At 40.9% G+C, this 14,144-nt stretch overlaps 2 protein-coding genes across 2 annotated transcripts in view; one reads left to right on the plus strand and one right to left on the minus strand.

The window, feature by feature from the left end:
- The window catches only part of LOC130203024 (uncharacterized), a 33,705-nt gene extending 25,375 nt beyond the window's left edge, over window positions 1-8,330 (minus strand). Inside the window, exons 1-5 of the mRNA XM_056428922.1 lie at window positions 8,268-8,330; window positions 8,007-8,175; window positions 6,674-6,678; window positions 3,088-3,172; window positions 1,183-2,829 (exon numbers count right to left, since the gene is read on the minus strand). Coding sequence (XP_056284897.1) covers window positions 1,183-2,829; window positions 3,088-3,172; window positions 6,674-6,678; window positions 8,007-8,175; window positions 8,268-8,330 — 1,969 coding nt within the window. The remainder of the gene's footprint in view (window positions 1-1,182; window positions 2,830-3,087; window positions 3,173-6,673; window positions 6,679-8,006; window positions 8,176-8,267) is intronic.
- The window catches only part of ryr3 (ryanodine receptor 3), a 103,640-nt gene continuing 97,806 nt past the window's right edge, over window positions 8,311-14,144 (plus strand). The window contains exon 1 of the mRNA XM_056428514.1: window positions 8,311-8,376. Coding sequence (XP_056284489.1) covers window positions 8,329-8,376 — 48 coding nt within the window. The 5' untranslated portion in view covers window positions 8,311-8,328. The remainder of the gene's footprint in view (window positions 8,377-14,144) is intronic.

The following is a 14,144-nucleotide window of genomic DNA, read 5'->3' on the forward strand; positions in this document are numbered from 1 at the left end:
TATCATGCCTGAGCAAACACGCGAACACACTCACACACACACACACACATACACACAGACACAAAGACACACACACACAGACGTGGTGGTATGTCAGACCAGCAAGGGGTCATTATTTACAGACTACCACACATCCTTCTGTCTGCTTCAGCAGCTGTGGTGAAAAAGTGATGTTTTGTATGTGTGTGTGTGTGTGTGTGTGTGTGTACAAGTCCATGTAATTATTATTTTTTTCTCTGTGAAGGTATTTTGTCCTTAGTGCAGCGTACACTGACAGGTACCTCATCGTATCCTCCATACCAATAAACTGAATCTGAAAGGAACCAATAGAGTATACTCTGGAAAAGAAATGTCTGTTATCTAACAAACTGTCTTACTCAATGAAATGAGTTTGTACTTTTCCTCGATAATACTTTAAGAAAACCTCAATACCTTAATGATATATTGGCTATCAACCAGAAGTGAGAACAATTGATCGTGTCGCACGCCTCAAGTCCCAAGAACTAAACTTTTAGTTTGGAGTCTAAAGCCTAAGCAAGTCTTATATTACCGTCTCCTCCAGCATTTTGGTAATAGTATATTAAATGTATCTGAGGATTTAAGTGTTGACTAGCTGGGAATGAATAGTGTTTACATTTGCTGATTTAGGAAATGACTTGATTTGCGGCACACTTTTTAAATAACAAACTTTTCAATCTTTGGGTTTAAGTGGAATGTATCAACAATGTTTTCAGTCAAAAGTCTTGACTCCTGCTCATGTGACTCCACCTCTGCTTTCAATCAGAAACTGTCTAAAAACTTCTATTTTATCTCACTATTTGCCTTCTTGAGAAGTGAGGTCCTGGGACAGGGCTGTCGTCTGTGTACAGATTGTAAAGCCCTCTGAGGCAAATTTGTCATTTATGATTTTGGGTTCTACAAAATAAACTGCATTTTTAGACAAAATCTATTCGCTGATGAAAGTCATGTGATACAAACAGAAGCTCAAGAGCAGCTACTAAATACACCTTTTGGTGAGCCTGCTGCTTTAAACTTACTTTATCAATTATTAATCCAGTTGGACAACAGCGTTTGTGAAACTGTAACATAAAGTGATCATATCTTCAGAATATAACGCATCTGAACATTGATAGACAATAATTTTGAGTTAATGCCCCGCCCTGTGTGACTCGTTATCGTTACCTGAAGAGAGTAGATCATCTTGACTGGTTTCTGTCTCACTGGTGCGTCTGCACGTCTGAATCTGATTCTGTCGCCTCTTCCTGCTCTTCTTCTGATCATCTCCTATCCCGTCGCAGTCTGCAGCCCCCTGAGGGAATAAAGCGTCTTCAACCGAGCATCCCCCCCACCTGTGAGGCTCACACGTGTCTTTTCCCCTCCGCTCGGTCCAGGGCGACGGGATGGGAGACATGTCTTCAAAGCTGCTGGATGCTCTCGGAGAAAGATCCAGGAGTGCGGACAGAGACGGCGAAGGTGAACGTGAGGGTGATGAATTATCTGGCTCGGTAGAGGTCAAGGGGTGAGAATATGACGGTGGGTTTGGGGGCCTTCTTGGTTTTGGCTTAAAATAAGTATTCATGGTCTCTGTGAGGGGTTCACCCTCTGCTTCTGCCGCCTCCATCTTCAGGACCTGACGGAGACTCTGTCTCAGAGCTTCTCCCAGAGCTTGAAGCTCCTCAACCAGCAGAGGCTCGTCTTCATCGCACCTCTTGTTCTCCGCAAAACATCCATCGGAGACAAACTGAGCATCGTCTCCCCCGTCGCTGCCTTCTTTGATCCAGTCCGAACTGGTGACGCTCACCCGGCGTATGATCCCCTCCACCTCCTCAATCTTGCCCGTTGCTCGCTGAGCTGCAGCCTTCTCCTCGTCGCGCCATTGAGAGGACTTCTCCTCGACACCTTCTGCCGTCTTCTCCTCATCCGCCTCTCTGGCTGCCTTGAAGATCTCGGCTTTTTGAGCATTCCTACTGTCTTCCGTCTTCACAGTGAAGGAGATATCTGCAGAGTCCACATCGTTGTCATATTCAGAGAGGTCCGCGTCAGAGTCAGGGAGGGCACATTCTTCCTTCACGGAGAAATCCTCTCTTGTTTGGTTGAACGATGCAGACGAGGCATCGGGCAGCTTCACGCTCCATGTTGCTTTGAACTCCTGCTGACTCCTGTTTCTCTCCTCCAACCATGGAACTCTTTCTTTTCCCATGACTCGCTTTCTCTGGGCACCAGAAGTGCACATGATCGGCCCGTCTTCCTCTACGTCCCACACCCCAAAGGTGGGAGAGCTCGTCATGCGGAGCTTTGTCGGCCCACTTGCCCGTTGAGCCCCGGGTGTCGTCCTGAGGTTATGCCGAAAGCCGCCGGAGTGAACGAGACCATCCGCTCTTCTCCTTCTCTTCCGAGGAATCTGTAGTTGTGGGGATTTTGGTAACGCACCCCGACTCTCCGTGTAACCATGAAGGTTCTGCTTGTTCTTGGTGCTCTGTTGGTTGCCCATGCTCATTGAAGTCTGACACTCCAAACACAACGGGGACAACTCAGTCAGACAGAACTCGTCCAACACTTTGAGAGACTCTTTTAGGTCCGAAAGCACACATTTGTCTGCTTGACCCTTCTTCGCTGCTCCAGCTGGACCCTCCTCCTTTGAGGTTCGTCCTCCTTGGGGATTCAGAGGGGCTTCATAGGGGGAAGCTGGGCCCCTGCAGCAGGAGAGGGATGGACTCACATAGATCCTCTCGCTGACCGGCACGTAGAGATTCACGGTGGTGTGAGTGCCCTCCATGATGTTATTTGATAAAGCCGGAGTGGTTAGACCACTGGACCACAACATGAATCCTAACACAGAGAGAATAAAGTGTTTTAAATGAGTGCATATGAATACATAAATAGAAAATTATGTTCTGACATTGCATGCACCAAATGATTAATCAAGAGGGTTACCCTAACCGTACACTAAGGCAACCAACAGTTTAGGTTAATATTGCATGCATGGGAAACCAATGCCCTGAGGCCCTGCACTGTTTATCAGTAATGTAATTTAGAGGTAATTATATGGAAAAAAGTAACAATAAATGTTTAGAGCTATTCACTTACTTGTAACGGTCTCATCTCCCTGTGCAGCAGCAGGTTTCTTCTCTGTTGCAGTGACCCTCGGGTGACAGGTGACAACTCCCGCCCACTGAAGTGACGTGAACAGGTTTCATCCAATCAGCACTGCTTGCGGGTATTTTAGAGACACCTATTGGCTCCTCAGATAAGATTCACTACTCCTAATCCTTGGACCATTGTCACATACTGATGGGGTCATGGACAGAAGCAGACGGTGGGCTTAGTGAGGATTCCCCCTAATCATTCAATCCATTTGAGATCCAGCTACTGAATGAACACAGTAAACCAGGATTTACTGTGTTGTTTTGTTGTTGTTGTTTTTTCTTTCTTGTATTGGTGTTATAGGACAGGTTGTTGTAATGACAACATTGCAGTAGTGGCTTTCACAATGTGACACAGTACAACTAAACTTAAAAGAAAACTTAAAACATAAAAAGCTATCGTTGACCACTATACAGCAGAATGTCTCTTTAAACTTTGAATGTCTTTCTGTCTTAATAATTTATATGCATGTAAGCTGGTGAAATTAGCGCTAACTCCTCCTGAGTCTATGTTGGTTGGGACTTAACATTATGTTTTTTTAATGTCAAATTTCAATGTGCAAAATTACTTGTTACACCTGTTAAATAAATGTTAAAAAGTACAATATTTCCTCCTGATTGGTGTGAATTCAAACGATAAAGTAGCATTAAAATGGAAATACTTATTTTAGTAGTTTATTCCCCCACTGTCTGAGGATATATCATGTTGCTGCTTGTGAGTTAAGGCCAATAAAGGCTGTGCACAATCTCTATATTAACCTGGAGCATGTAAGTTACATCACACTGGCCGTGGACCTTATGTATGTCAGCCATGCGCCACGCTGAGCTGCATACTGTGTGTACTTATCTCACACGAGTTGTCTCTGAAGGATGGCAGAGGTTTAAAGAAAGCAAACAGCTGTTAACTTTACTGAAACCACAACAACTTCATCATTACAGGAAGTTTGGGATAACAAAGATAGATGTTTATGTGTGGGGGTTGACTGCAGATGTAAGTTATAGTATGCAATTGCAACCTGTGAAATCATTTGAATATCAATGACCACCACAATGGACCAGTGCCCTTCACTCACACAGGAAGCTCTTCACTCACACAGGAACCCTCACTCACAGGCCGAACGAGACATAATTATTACAAAAGCTTTATAAAGTATTTCCTTTGTCACATAGACTGTGTACAGTATTGAGTTATTTCCTGAAGAGTTGAATGAATAAATGTACAACAAAATCTGAATATGTCTTTTTATTATTAAAACTACTGGGTCAGCAAACACCGTGTCATGCTCTTCATATTGGGTTATAAATCATACTCTAATGGTTGAAACATTTATACACTAAAATATTTTTTAGATTTCACTTTTGGGTTGTTGGTTCATAATATTTTTTATCTCCTGCAAAATGCAACTTTGCTTTCAAAACAGTGTTATGTCACCTCAAAAGGGTATTTTGTTTTCAAATGACAAACACAGCCCATTATATGAGTCGCCATTCTGAGCATCGATTGAAAACTGATGTGCTCAATGGGAAACACGACGATGAAATGGGAAAACACCAGCATGAAGGCCTTATCAGAAGCATTATGCCTTTTCATGTCCAGTGGTACTGTATGCTTTCTCCTGTTGTAAAATATTGTACATGAATAATATTTTAACTCAAAATATAAAACACACAAATATACAACAAAAATGTTTCTTTCTTTTTCTAATTTTTTCACAGAACAAACAATAGAAAATAGACCACTACAGTCAACAAAAAAAGAAAGAAAAGTGTAAATAAAAATGGACAAAAAAATACTCCTCTGCCTCTCTGGTCTCCTCTACCTTCCATGTTTTCATCCATTCTTCTTCAAATCAGGAGGTCACCTGTGGCCCTTATATTGCTAAAGCCTTGATTCCAAATTGCACAACAGCCATGGAAATGGAAGTTTTGCCAATTGAACAGCAGTGTGTTCTGTCTGAACACAAGGAGGCTTTGGCATTGATGAAGTGTGCAAAGTAGAGAGGATGGTGTTTAGTGTTTTGAAGAAAGTGTGGCTAACAATTGAAATCTGTGTCTAAAGCAGATAATTGTGCTTATAGTTTAGCAGAATTGGTTTAGGGAGTTGGCACATGAGTTACAGGTTGTGGTCATTGTGTTATAAGTTCCAGTTTTTGTGTGTAATCAATCGAGAAAAACTGTATTAGAAACTACTGGGTCAGCAAACACCGTGTCATGCTCTTCATATTGGGTTATAAATCATACTCTAATGGTTGAAACATTTATACACTAAAATATTTTTTAGATTTCACTTTTGGGTTGTTGGTTCATAATATTTTTTTACGCCAGTGCTCTCATTCCGCATCTTGGTGGTAATTAAATAATATTATACGAGATGCAACATGCAAAAGACCGGCAGCCCGACTCGAGGCTATCTGCTTCATTCATGATCCAGGTCCGACACACCAAGAAATACAACTAAAAATATGTTGTTTTCGAAATGGTTCTAACTCCAAGTGGACGGTGGAGTCAACTGCCAATCAAAAACCCTCTGAGTTTACAGGAAGTCCCGCTAAACATGACAGATGATCCTGCAGAGCGAATCATATCCATATAGTGCATCGGGTTAGTGCTCAACCAGAAACAGCAGATACGTTTACAAAGCACTATTTAGCTCATACTTATCTTATTAATAGTGTAGTGGCTATTTGTCCAAATAAAACAAATACAACTAAATCAAATTGCCACTGATGCACCGTGGGTTTCGGAGTTGACGCAGGCAAAAGAAAGTCATGTCCATTTCCATATGTTATTCTTATTTATTTCCTAAACAAACAAAAAGAATAAACAAAATGCTGACACTGCCTCTCGTGTGCTGGTAAAAAACCATCGGCCACCCTGGTGCATGTTATATCTACATATAACCACAGGTGCCCAGTGTTACCCAATCAGTGACCCAATCCTAAAAGTTCAATATATTCAAACAACAATCATAATGTATTAAACTAAACTACAACTATCATAAGAATAAACACTAACATATCAAAATATAACCAAAATAGCATATAATAAAATATAACCTAATATATATGAATACAGAAAGAATCAACTTGTCACTTAATCGTTGCATTGTTTAATGCAACACAGTTCCTAACATAGATTAATCAAAGTAATTAATGTGTGTAGAGTTGTTATATTTATATTTCCACCTCATTCTGCTGTTTCTTGAGTGAACGCCGCAGAATGAGAGGCAGAGCAGAGGGTTCACCTTTCTACCACTAGATGGCAGTATACCATACCTCGGTGATTGATTTGTCACACTTAAATCCAAGAGCACAGACCAGGTGAATTGGTTCTATTTACTTATTTGCTACCATGTTACCTGTCTCGTGACCCCTCAGAGTGACCTCTGCACTTGGGTTGGGAACCAATGCAACAGATTACCAGCTCTTTAGCATGTTGGACAAACCAGCATGGCACCGTCACATAAAAATGAAGTGGCCATCCAATAACACTGCATGAAGAAGCCTGCTTTTGGCATAAATTTGACTCACTTGACCTGACATCACAAAAGGTCAAAGGTTACATTTAGCCTGAGTACACTATTTTGGCCTTCATAGGGGTTTAAATGATCAGATCCCTTCTAGGTAGCATGTGTTTGTGATGCTATACAGGCAGCAGGACACGCCCACATTTGATTAAAGTTAACAAAGTCAAATGGACTTCTGGTGGGGCTTTATGAGTCTTTACGCCAAAGATAGGAAAACTACTAACAAATACCTGGAGAGCACTATTGGGGTCTCTAAACTAGTTAACCATAAAAATCATTTTTTTTCTTTAAAAAAAACACGGCTAATGTCTGAGCTCTATAATCACACAGCAGGAAAAGACATAAAACATAAACAAGCAGAGCATCAAAAACAACCTGAGCCAACCGAGTTAGTAAATCAAATAATACTAAACACCATTTTCAACATCTCTTGGAGGCCCAAACTTTGATGATGTAAATCATGCGAGCAGATTAACTGCAGATGGAAGAATTAGAGGAATTGAGATACAGCAATACAATTCAAATACAGGAATGTAATAACAATGCAATGCCACCACTAATTATGAAGGCTTCCGCTTTTAGGGCATTATTTAACTTGTGCTTGACGTACAGAATTAGAAAATACCAAAGATTGTCTTTCTTTGCTAATCTAGAAGTGTGCAGATGTCATTGGATCAGATAGAAGTACATGTGAGCTGCTGCTCTGGGCTAGACAAGGTCATGACCTGTTGCTCTGAGCTAAACAAGGTTATGTGTTGAAGAACAATAAACAAAGTGTTCTTTTGATTACAAGATTGTTTGATGAAGAAACAGCATTTAATTATTGCTGATAACTTCAGTGGCTTCATCACTGGAGATAAACATTTGGAACGGAGTGAGTTAAAACTATTCTAAACCTTTTAATTGCATTATCTGTTGATTGGGAACGAAGTCTTGATGAAAGGTGCACCGTCAAGTCGGATAACGTGAAGCGCACGCGCATATCTTGTTTTATTGTTTTGACTTTTCTGTAATAATGGACCAGCAGGCTACATCTGGTGTTCCATTTTCATTTGTTTTGGATTAATTTAGGAAACATCTTCTATATAGTTGTACTTGTAGTATATCTAGTTATGCGTGTATGTGATATCACAAATACATATTGAAACATCAACATAGATGTGTCAATACAGGCAACAGGTTGGGACAAGGCTGTAAAAAGTCGGACAACGTGACTGAAGCGCACGCGCATATCTTATCTCATTATTTCTTTTTATCTCATAATAATGACTTTCTATCTCATAATAATGACTTTGTATCTTAAATATTGTTTTCATGGCGGAAATGGGCTTCGATACATTTGAGCTCCGGAGCATCTCCACCAGGTGAGCAGCGCATCTCCACCACCGGGGCTCCGTCCTCTGTCTCCCCGGCTGCGTATACGCGCTGCTGTTGCTGCTGCTGCTGGCGTCTGGGCGCGGGCAGAAGGGTGAGGAAGAAGAGGAGGAGGAGGAAAAGAGGGGGTAGCTAGGTGGGAGAGGAGAGGAGGAGGGGGGATCACCCAGGCTGCCCTATATGGCTGTGGATGAGCTGCATGCTAATATCGGCTTGAGAGGCACAGCATCGCGTTTCTGCGGCCAGTCAGTGGCTTCCCGAGTCTGAGCAGGCTCCTTCACAGCCATGGCTGAGGGCGCAGAAGGGGAGGACGAAATCCAGTTCTTGAGAACTGTAAGTAAAGATCATTTCAAGGGGCGCGTGCCGCTGAGCCGTTTTCATAGCGTGCGCCTCCGTTTCCTTTCGCCAATTAACGGAGCTCAGGGGCGGCAGGCTGCACGTCAATTAAGTAAAACCCCGGGATACACGGAATACAGTGTGGAGCTTTTTTGGGAAGGAAACGCATCTCGTCTGTCGTTTCTTTTGAATTGGCTTGCGCATGAATTATTAATTAGTTGTTGTTGTTGTTGTTGTTGTTTTATTTGGGGGTGGGGGGTTGCCGCAGGTTGCACGCTGCACCTCGCGGCCCCCGCGCACCTGTCGACATGACTCTTCGTGTGGGGGATTTCAATAAGGCCCGTCTGCCAAAGCTAAGGCAGACATGACTTTACACTGCATGCCTATGCCTCTTCATAACGCGCCTTCTCATTTCCCACCTTTCGTCGCTTACTGATCGGTCTTGTTTTTTTTTCTTCCCTCGGGAACTCCTTGTGCCAAGAAGACAATTCTCGCAGGTGTTTTGTTGTGTTTTTACTTTTTATGGCTGTATCCTCCTCCCTCGGAGGGAGGAGTTTTAGATAAGTTGTGCTCACACACCCAAGCCACCCTGGGCTCATTACTATTTTAGTTGTTTGGCGCAGATTGCTGACGTTGCTCCTCTGCGTGGATATGCAGAGCAGTTATCCTTGTAAATGATATGACAGCTCGTATATCCGGCTGGAGGGAATATATGTTACACATATAATACACTTATTCTTTGCTTGCCTTATGGAGCTTTGTGACCAGGTGTTGCATGAAGAGCAAAACGAATTACGACACATGCAACATGCTCAGCAGGGTTCTTTACCTGGTTTCAGATGACATTTATTGTATTGTCCTTTTGTTGATTTTAAGTGCACATTATGTTCTACATTTGGTGGGAGTATACCTTTGATTTGGCACTGTGAAATATCTTGTATTGGTATAATGTGTTATTGACACTTGACAACCTAACCTTTAGAACATACAACATGTCATTTGTCATAGCAAAGTTGTTTTTTAAGTGATTTTCTGGTTGACATCAGTTGTTTTCTGCTATCTACATTTGTTGAGATTTAGATTCAAGGACTCCCTGCGGTTTTGCATCTTTAAGCCAATTTAGTACAAATTACTTGGACTTTACTTCACACGTAACCATGAAGCAAAGAATGTGGCTGTGATTTAGAAACGTGGATTTGCAGTGTTTTGCTCATGGAACCATTGGCTTTCATTCATTTCGGTACGATATGAAAAATACGCTGTTCTAGTCCACTCTTGGAACTTGTTAGAGTTGTGTATTCCATGCCAGCATTGTTGCATGTGAAGTTTTTAGAGTGCACAAATATATTGCGTACAGACGAAAATGGAAGTCAATGGCTGCCTAAAACTGAATGAGAAATGCACAAAACATTGTGATTCAGCACAATACTTCCGAACTTTTGGGGGCTTTTGAACACTAACAGCAGAGACCAAGATATCCCGACATACAGCATCTAGTGGTTAGGTCCTGGATCCTCATTTCCCATAATGCAACTCGATATCTTCTCTTATTAGACCCCCTTGCCTGGTGAACTTTAACAAAATAAGACCACAGCTTTCAGACTGTAATACTTCACGATGAGTAGAACCAATCTACTGTATATTAATGTAATGTGATCATAAAGGAACTAACACATGCCGGTTTGGTCCTTTATTCAAATTTTATTTTTTTAGCAACGTTCTCCTTTCTGAGGTTATCCATTGATGTCCATTTGGCTCAATGCCGGACACCAGTGTACTCCTCTCTCATGGCTTTGAGATGTTGATGTACACAGTATTCATGTGCATCTATAATCCCTGTGAAGGCTTGGTTGGTTGTTAGTGGCTCCTACTATTTGTGATGCCAGTGATACGCTGCTGACCCATGCCTACTGTCACAATGGCATCCTGGTAATTTGATGACAACAGCAGTTTGAGAGGAGGGGGGTTCCCTTGAGCTCCTCAGATCCTTGTTATCAAACCTCAGTGGTGAGAGAAATGCTTCCTCACACCAAGCTCTAAAATAAGAGCCATAATTCAAAGCCATGTGTACTCGTTAATACCATAATGTACAACAGATTAGGCTTGTACCATAATGTTCAAGAGATCAGGCTTATACCATAATGTTCAACAGATCAGGCTTATACCATCATGTTCAACAGATCAGACTTATACCATCATGTTCAACAGATCAGGCTTTTACCATCATGTTCAACAGATCAGGCTTATACCATCATGTTCAACAGATCAGGTTTATACCATAATCTTCAACAGATTGTAATAATGTGTTGAACTTTGTGGTATAAACCTGGATACAACTGGCACGTCTTTTGTTTAATTGATTGCATTTAGGAAGGAAAACAGTTGCAGGGACAAAATGTGGGAGGATTTGTAGTTCTTGAGGGGTTTTCTACTTTTTCCAAGTCAGATGTCTAGAAGAAATCAAATGTCAGGCTTAGACAGAAGTCATTGTGATTCCACTTCAGCACGGTGGCGGTCTCACCTTGCGGTTGATGTGTAGGGAAAGCTGGCAGCGATGAGCGCCGCTCCGTCAAAGAAAACGGAGGAAAATGTTGCACCTCAACTGCAAGATGAAGACCGCAGTGCTTGCTGTAACTTTATGGACCCACACTGAAGTGAAGAGCACTTCATTTTACAATCACATAATATTGTGTGCTCATTGGCTGTGTTGCTTTGTGAAATGATGATGTAATACAAAGAAGACATATCAACTTGCTTCTTCACTGGCATTACACTAGTCCACAGTGTCATACTGTGTAACCTGGTGATGGTCATGCTATATTGGACATATAAGAATGTCTATGTGTTGGAGTTTAAACGGACCGCTCTCCCCCGGAGTGATTTGCCTCTCACAGCTTAGCAACAGTATGCATGCACATCTTTGGAGTTCTTCACATACTGAAGAGGTTTGTATGAAATATTTACGAGAGTGATATTCATAAAATAAGAGTGAATAAGGAGTTAAGAGGTTGATTAAAAACACGACATTTAAGCACAAGGATTTCACCGGCTGTAATGTGTTTCAATCAGGGAAAGCATCAGGAGTCAATGGTGTAGTCATTAAGATCTATCAAAAGCAATGTATCAAGATCAGTCAGGCTTTCTGCTGACTTGTCACATTGAAGATATTGTTCGACAGTTGTTGTAAAAATATGAGTTGATTGGGGGGGGGGGGGGGGTACATTTGGAGAAAAAGTTCTTTGTTAGCCTTTATGTTGATACATTTAGTTGACTAGAAAAGAGATGTCTGTCTTTGTTGACTTCTGTCTGAAATCAAAGACCCATTGTTTGTAAAATTACTGAGACTTAAATGTGGTAAATGGACCACTGTTATAAACAACACATGTATGCGAATAGAAAGATTGGCAGGTGTAGCCACAGTCACTATGGGGTTAAACTAAAGGCCAGACAATACTCTTTTTTCCCCTGCACTTGTTGGAGATATTAGGTTTAATTTAAACTCTGTTGTCCAGGTGAGCCGTCCCTGTTGCACCTTTTTAAAACCAGGTGATCGAGGCTTACAGGACACCAGTAGCTCCTCTGGGCTTATTTGGAGTTCATGTTGTTCTGGTAGCCTTCTGCATACCAAGGCGGGGACTCTGGGGGTTTAAATATAGCCTGGTGATGCTTCCACAGCACATACAGCTCTGCTCCCCTGGCACTAAACCCCACCAGGGAAGAGTGTGAGCTGGGGCAGCACCAGACCAGGAACTCTTTAACACCATGTTTATGGGTATAAGTAGCATTTAGAATTAAAGTGCTTGAAACCATACACTACGATACAGCATTTTCTCAAGCTTACTACGCCAAAGTGACACTTTGCAATAAATCTAGAAATGTTTAATGTGAAACAACTTGTTTGATTATTTATCTTCAAGCATTTATTCTGATTATATATAATTTATTATTGAAGGCTTAACAGCGAGCATGATTGTTAATCACATACAGTATGTTTAATAATTGTAACGCACAGAGATCACCAGAGAAGCTTGAAGTCCCATTTATTGAACAATGAATAAATTGATGTTGACATACTTATTTATTTGAAACTTTACAGTGTCAGAACTGACAATGAAAAAAAAGAGTATGTCAATATTTATTTATTTTTATTTATTTAAAAAAATTATATTCTTTAATAGTGATAATGATAATTAATCTCTGTGGACATGTTTGTTTTCTACTGTTAAACATTTGCAATGTCATTACCACATTTAGGGGATGGGGGAACAATGCATTTGATTTTGACACCAAAGGCAGCGGTTTATAATCTGTCATCGTATATTAAATGTTTCATGCCCTAATTTTTTGTTATGCTAAAATAATAATTAGAGAAACATTTTAGTTAAGTTCTAGTTAAAAAAAAAAATTCTAACCAGGACCAATTTTTGGGTATTTCATGACATGAAAATCATCAACAGAACAGCTGAATTGGAAATCTCTTTCTTTTCAGGATTTCTCATCAAAATTGGCTTAAAATGTTCCAGTACACTTTTTAACTTGTGATTGTATCACATGAGATGAAAGTAACGATGGTGTTCGTGATAATCACTGCGATTGAATACAAAAACATCACCTTGGAGGCACGGCTTTAAAACCTTTTACAAATAGTTTCATATCCCGGCGTCTCAGTAGAAGTTCTCCTGGGGGAGCAAAGATCTGAGCATACGACTGCTTGTCCTTCTATACCACCTGGAATAATAGAAAACAAAAAGCACCATGGACTTGATATTCCTTTGTGCAAAGGAAATCTCCACCATCTCGGGCTAACTATCCGACACCCTTGCAAAGTTTGCCTCTTCAATGAGAATTGGAAAGAGAGACAAAGAGAGAAGCAGCGTTATCCTGCGGCCTCCTTCCAATTGATCTAAATTGAATGGGAAGGATTTCCTCTATTGATTGAACGGACTATGATGGCGAAGCGACAGTGTGTTCTTTGGCAGCTCCCGCGCTCTCCAGTTGTGAGTCTGCTGCCATCACTGAATCCACCTCGATGTCAAGGGGGCGTTGCCTAATGTCACCAATACTCCTTGTTACATCACCTTTTGTCCACTCCAGGGGATAAATACACGACAAGCAAAATAAAGTGCAAAGTAGAAGTAACATTTTAATATGATAAACTCTGGTATATTTAAACAATGTGGTCATGACAAACAAATGGAAACCAATATAATGAAACTTTAGGGCTTGCTTTACGTTTCTCTAAACATTTCTTCACCTACCTATAAACCTAATGTACCTAGACAATATGAACTATGAACAAATGTAAAAGTTTGTTGAATATTGGAAATTGAGAACAGCCTAATTGATATTAGATGGCATTATTCATTTTAAATATCTAATGCGGGATGAGCTCCCTTCTTGAACTGCAATTTATTTGAAGATTAGTACTAGCTTCAGATGAAGATTAAGAACTTGAGTAAAGTCTGAACAATTAGTTTTGGCCCCGAATGAACATATATCCATTCTGTTGCATTGAGAAAAGGCCCATGTTCTTCAGTGCTCTTTGGTTTTCCAGGGAGACGATTGTCTTATCTTTGCATTATTTTAGGTCTTCAACCATGGACTGGTATTGCAGATCTTATGAAATACCCATCATGTGTGATATTGATAAAATAAGGTTTTGTCATTTCCTTGTATGTCATTGTCTCTAAATGCATCACGACATTTGCAGATTCCAATTATTTGAACTTGATACGTCGCTTGATGCAGTGCAGTGTGTTGTTCGA

The sequence above is a fragment of the Pseudoliparis swirei genome, chromosome 12 (genome assembly GCF_029220125.1).
Source record: "Pseudoliparis swirei isolate HS2019 ecotype Mariana Trench chromosome 12, NWPU_hadal_v1, whole genome shotgun sequence".
NCBI classification, from domain to species: Eukaryota; Metazoa; Chordata; class Actinopteri; order Perciformes; family Liparidae; genus Pseudoliparis; species Pseudoliparis swirei.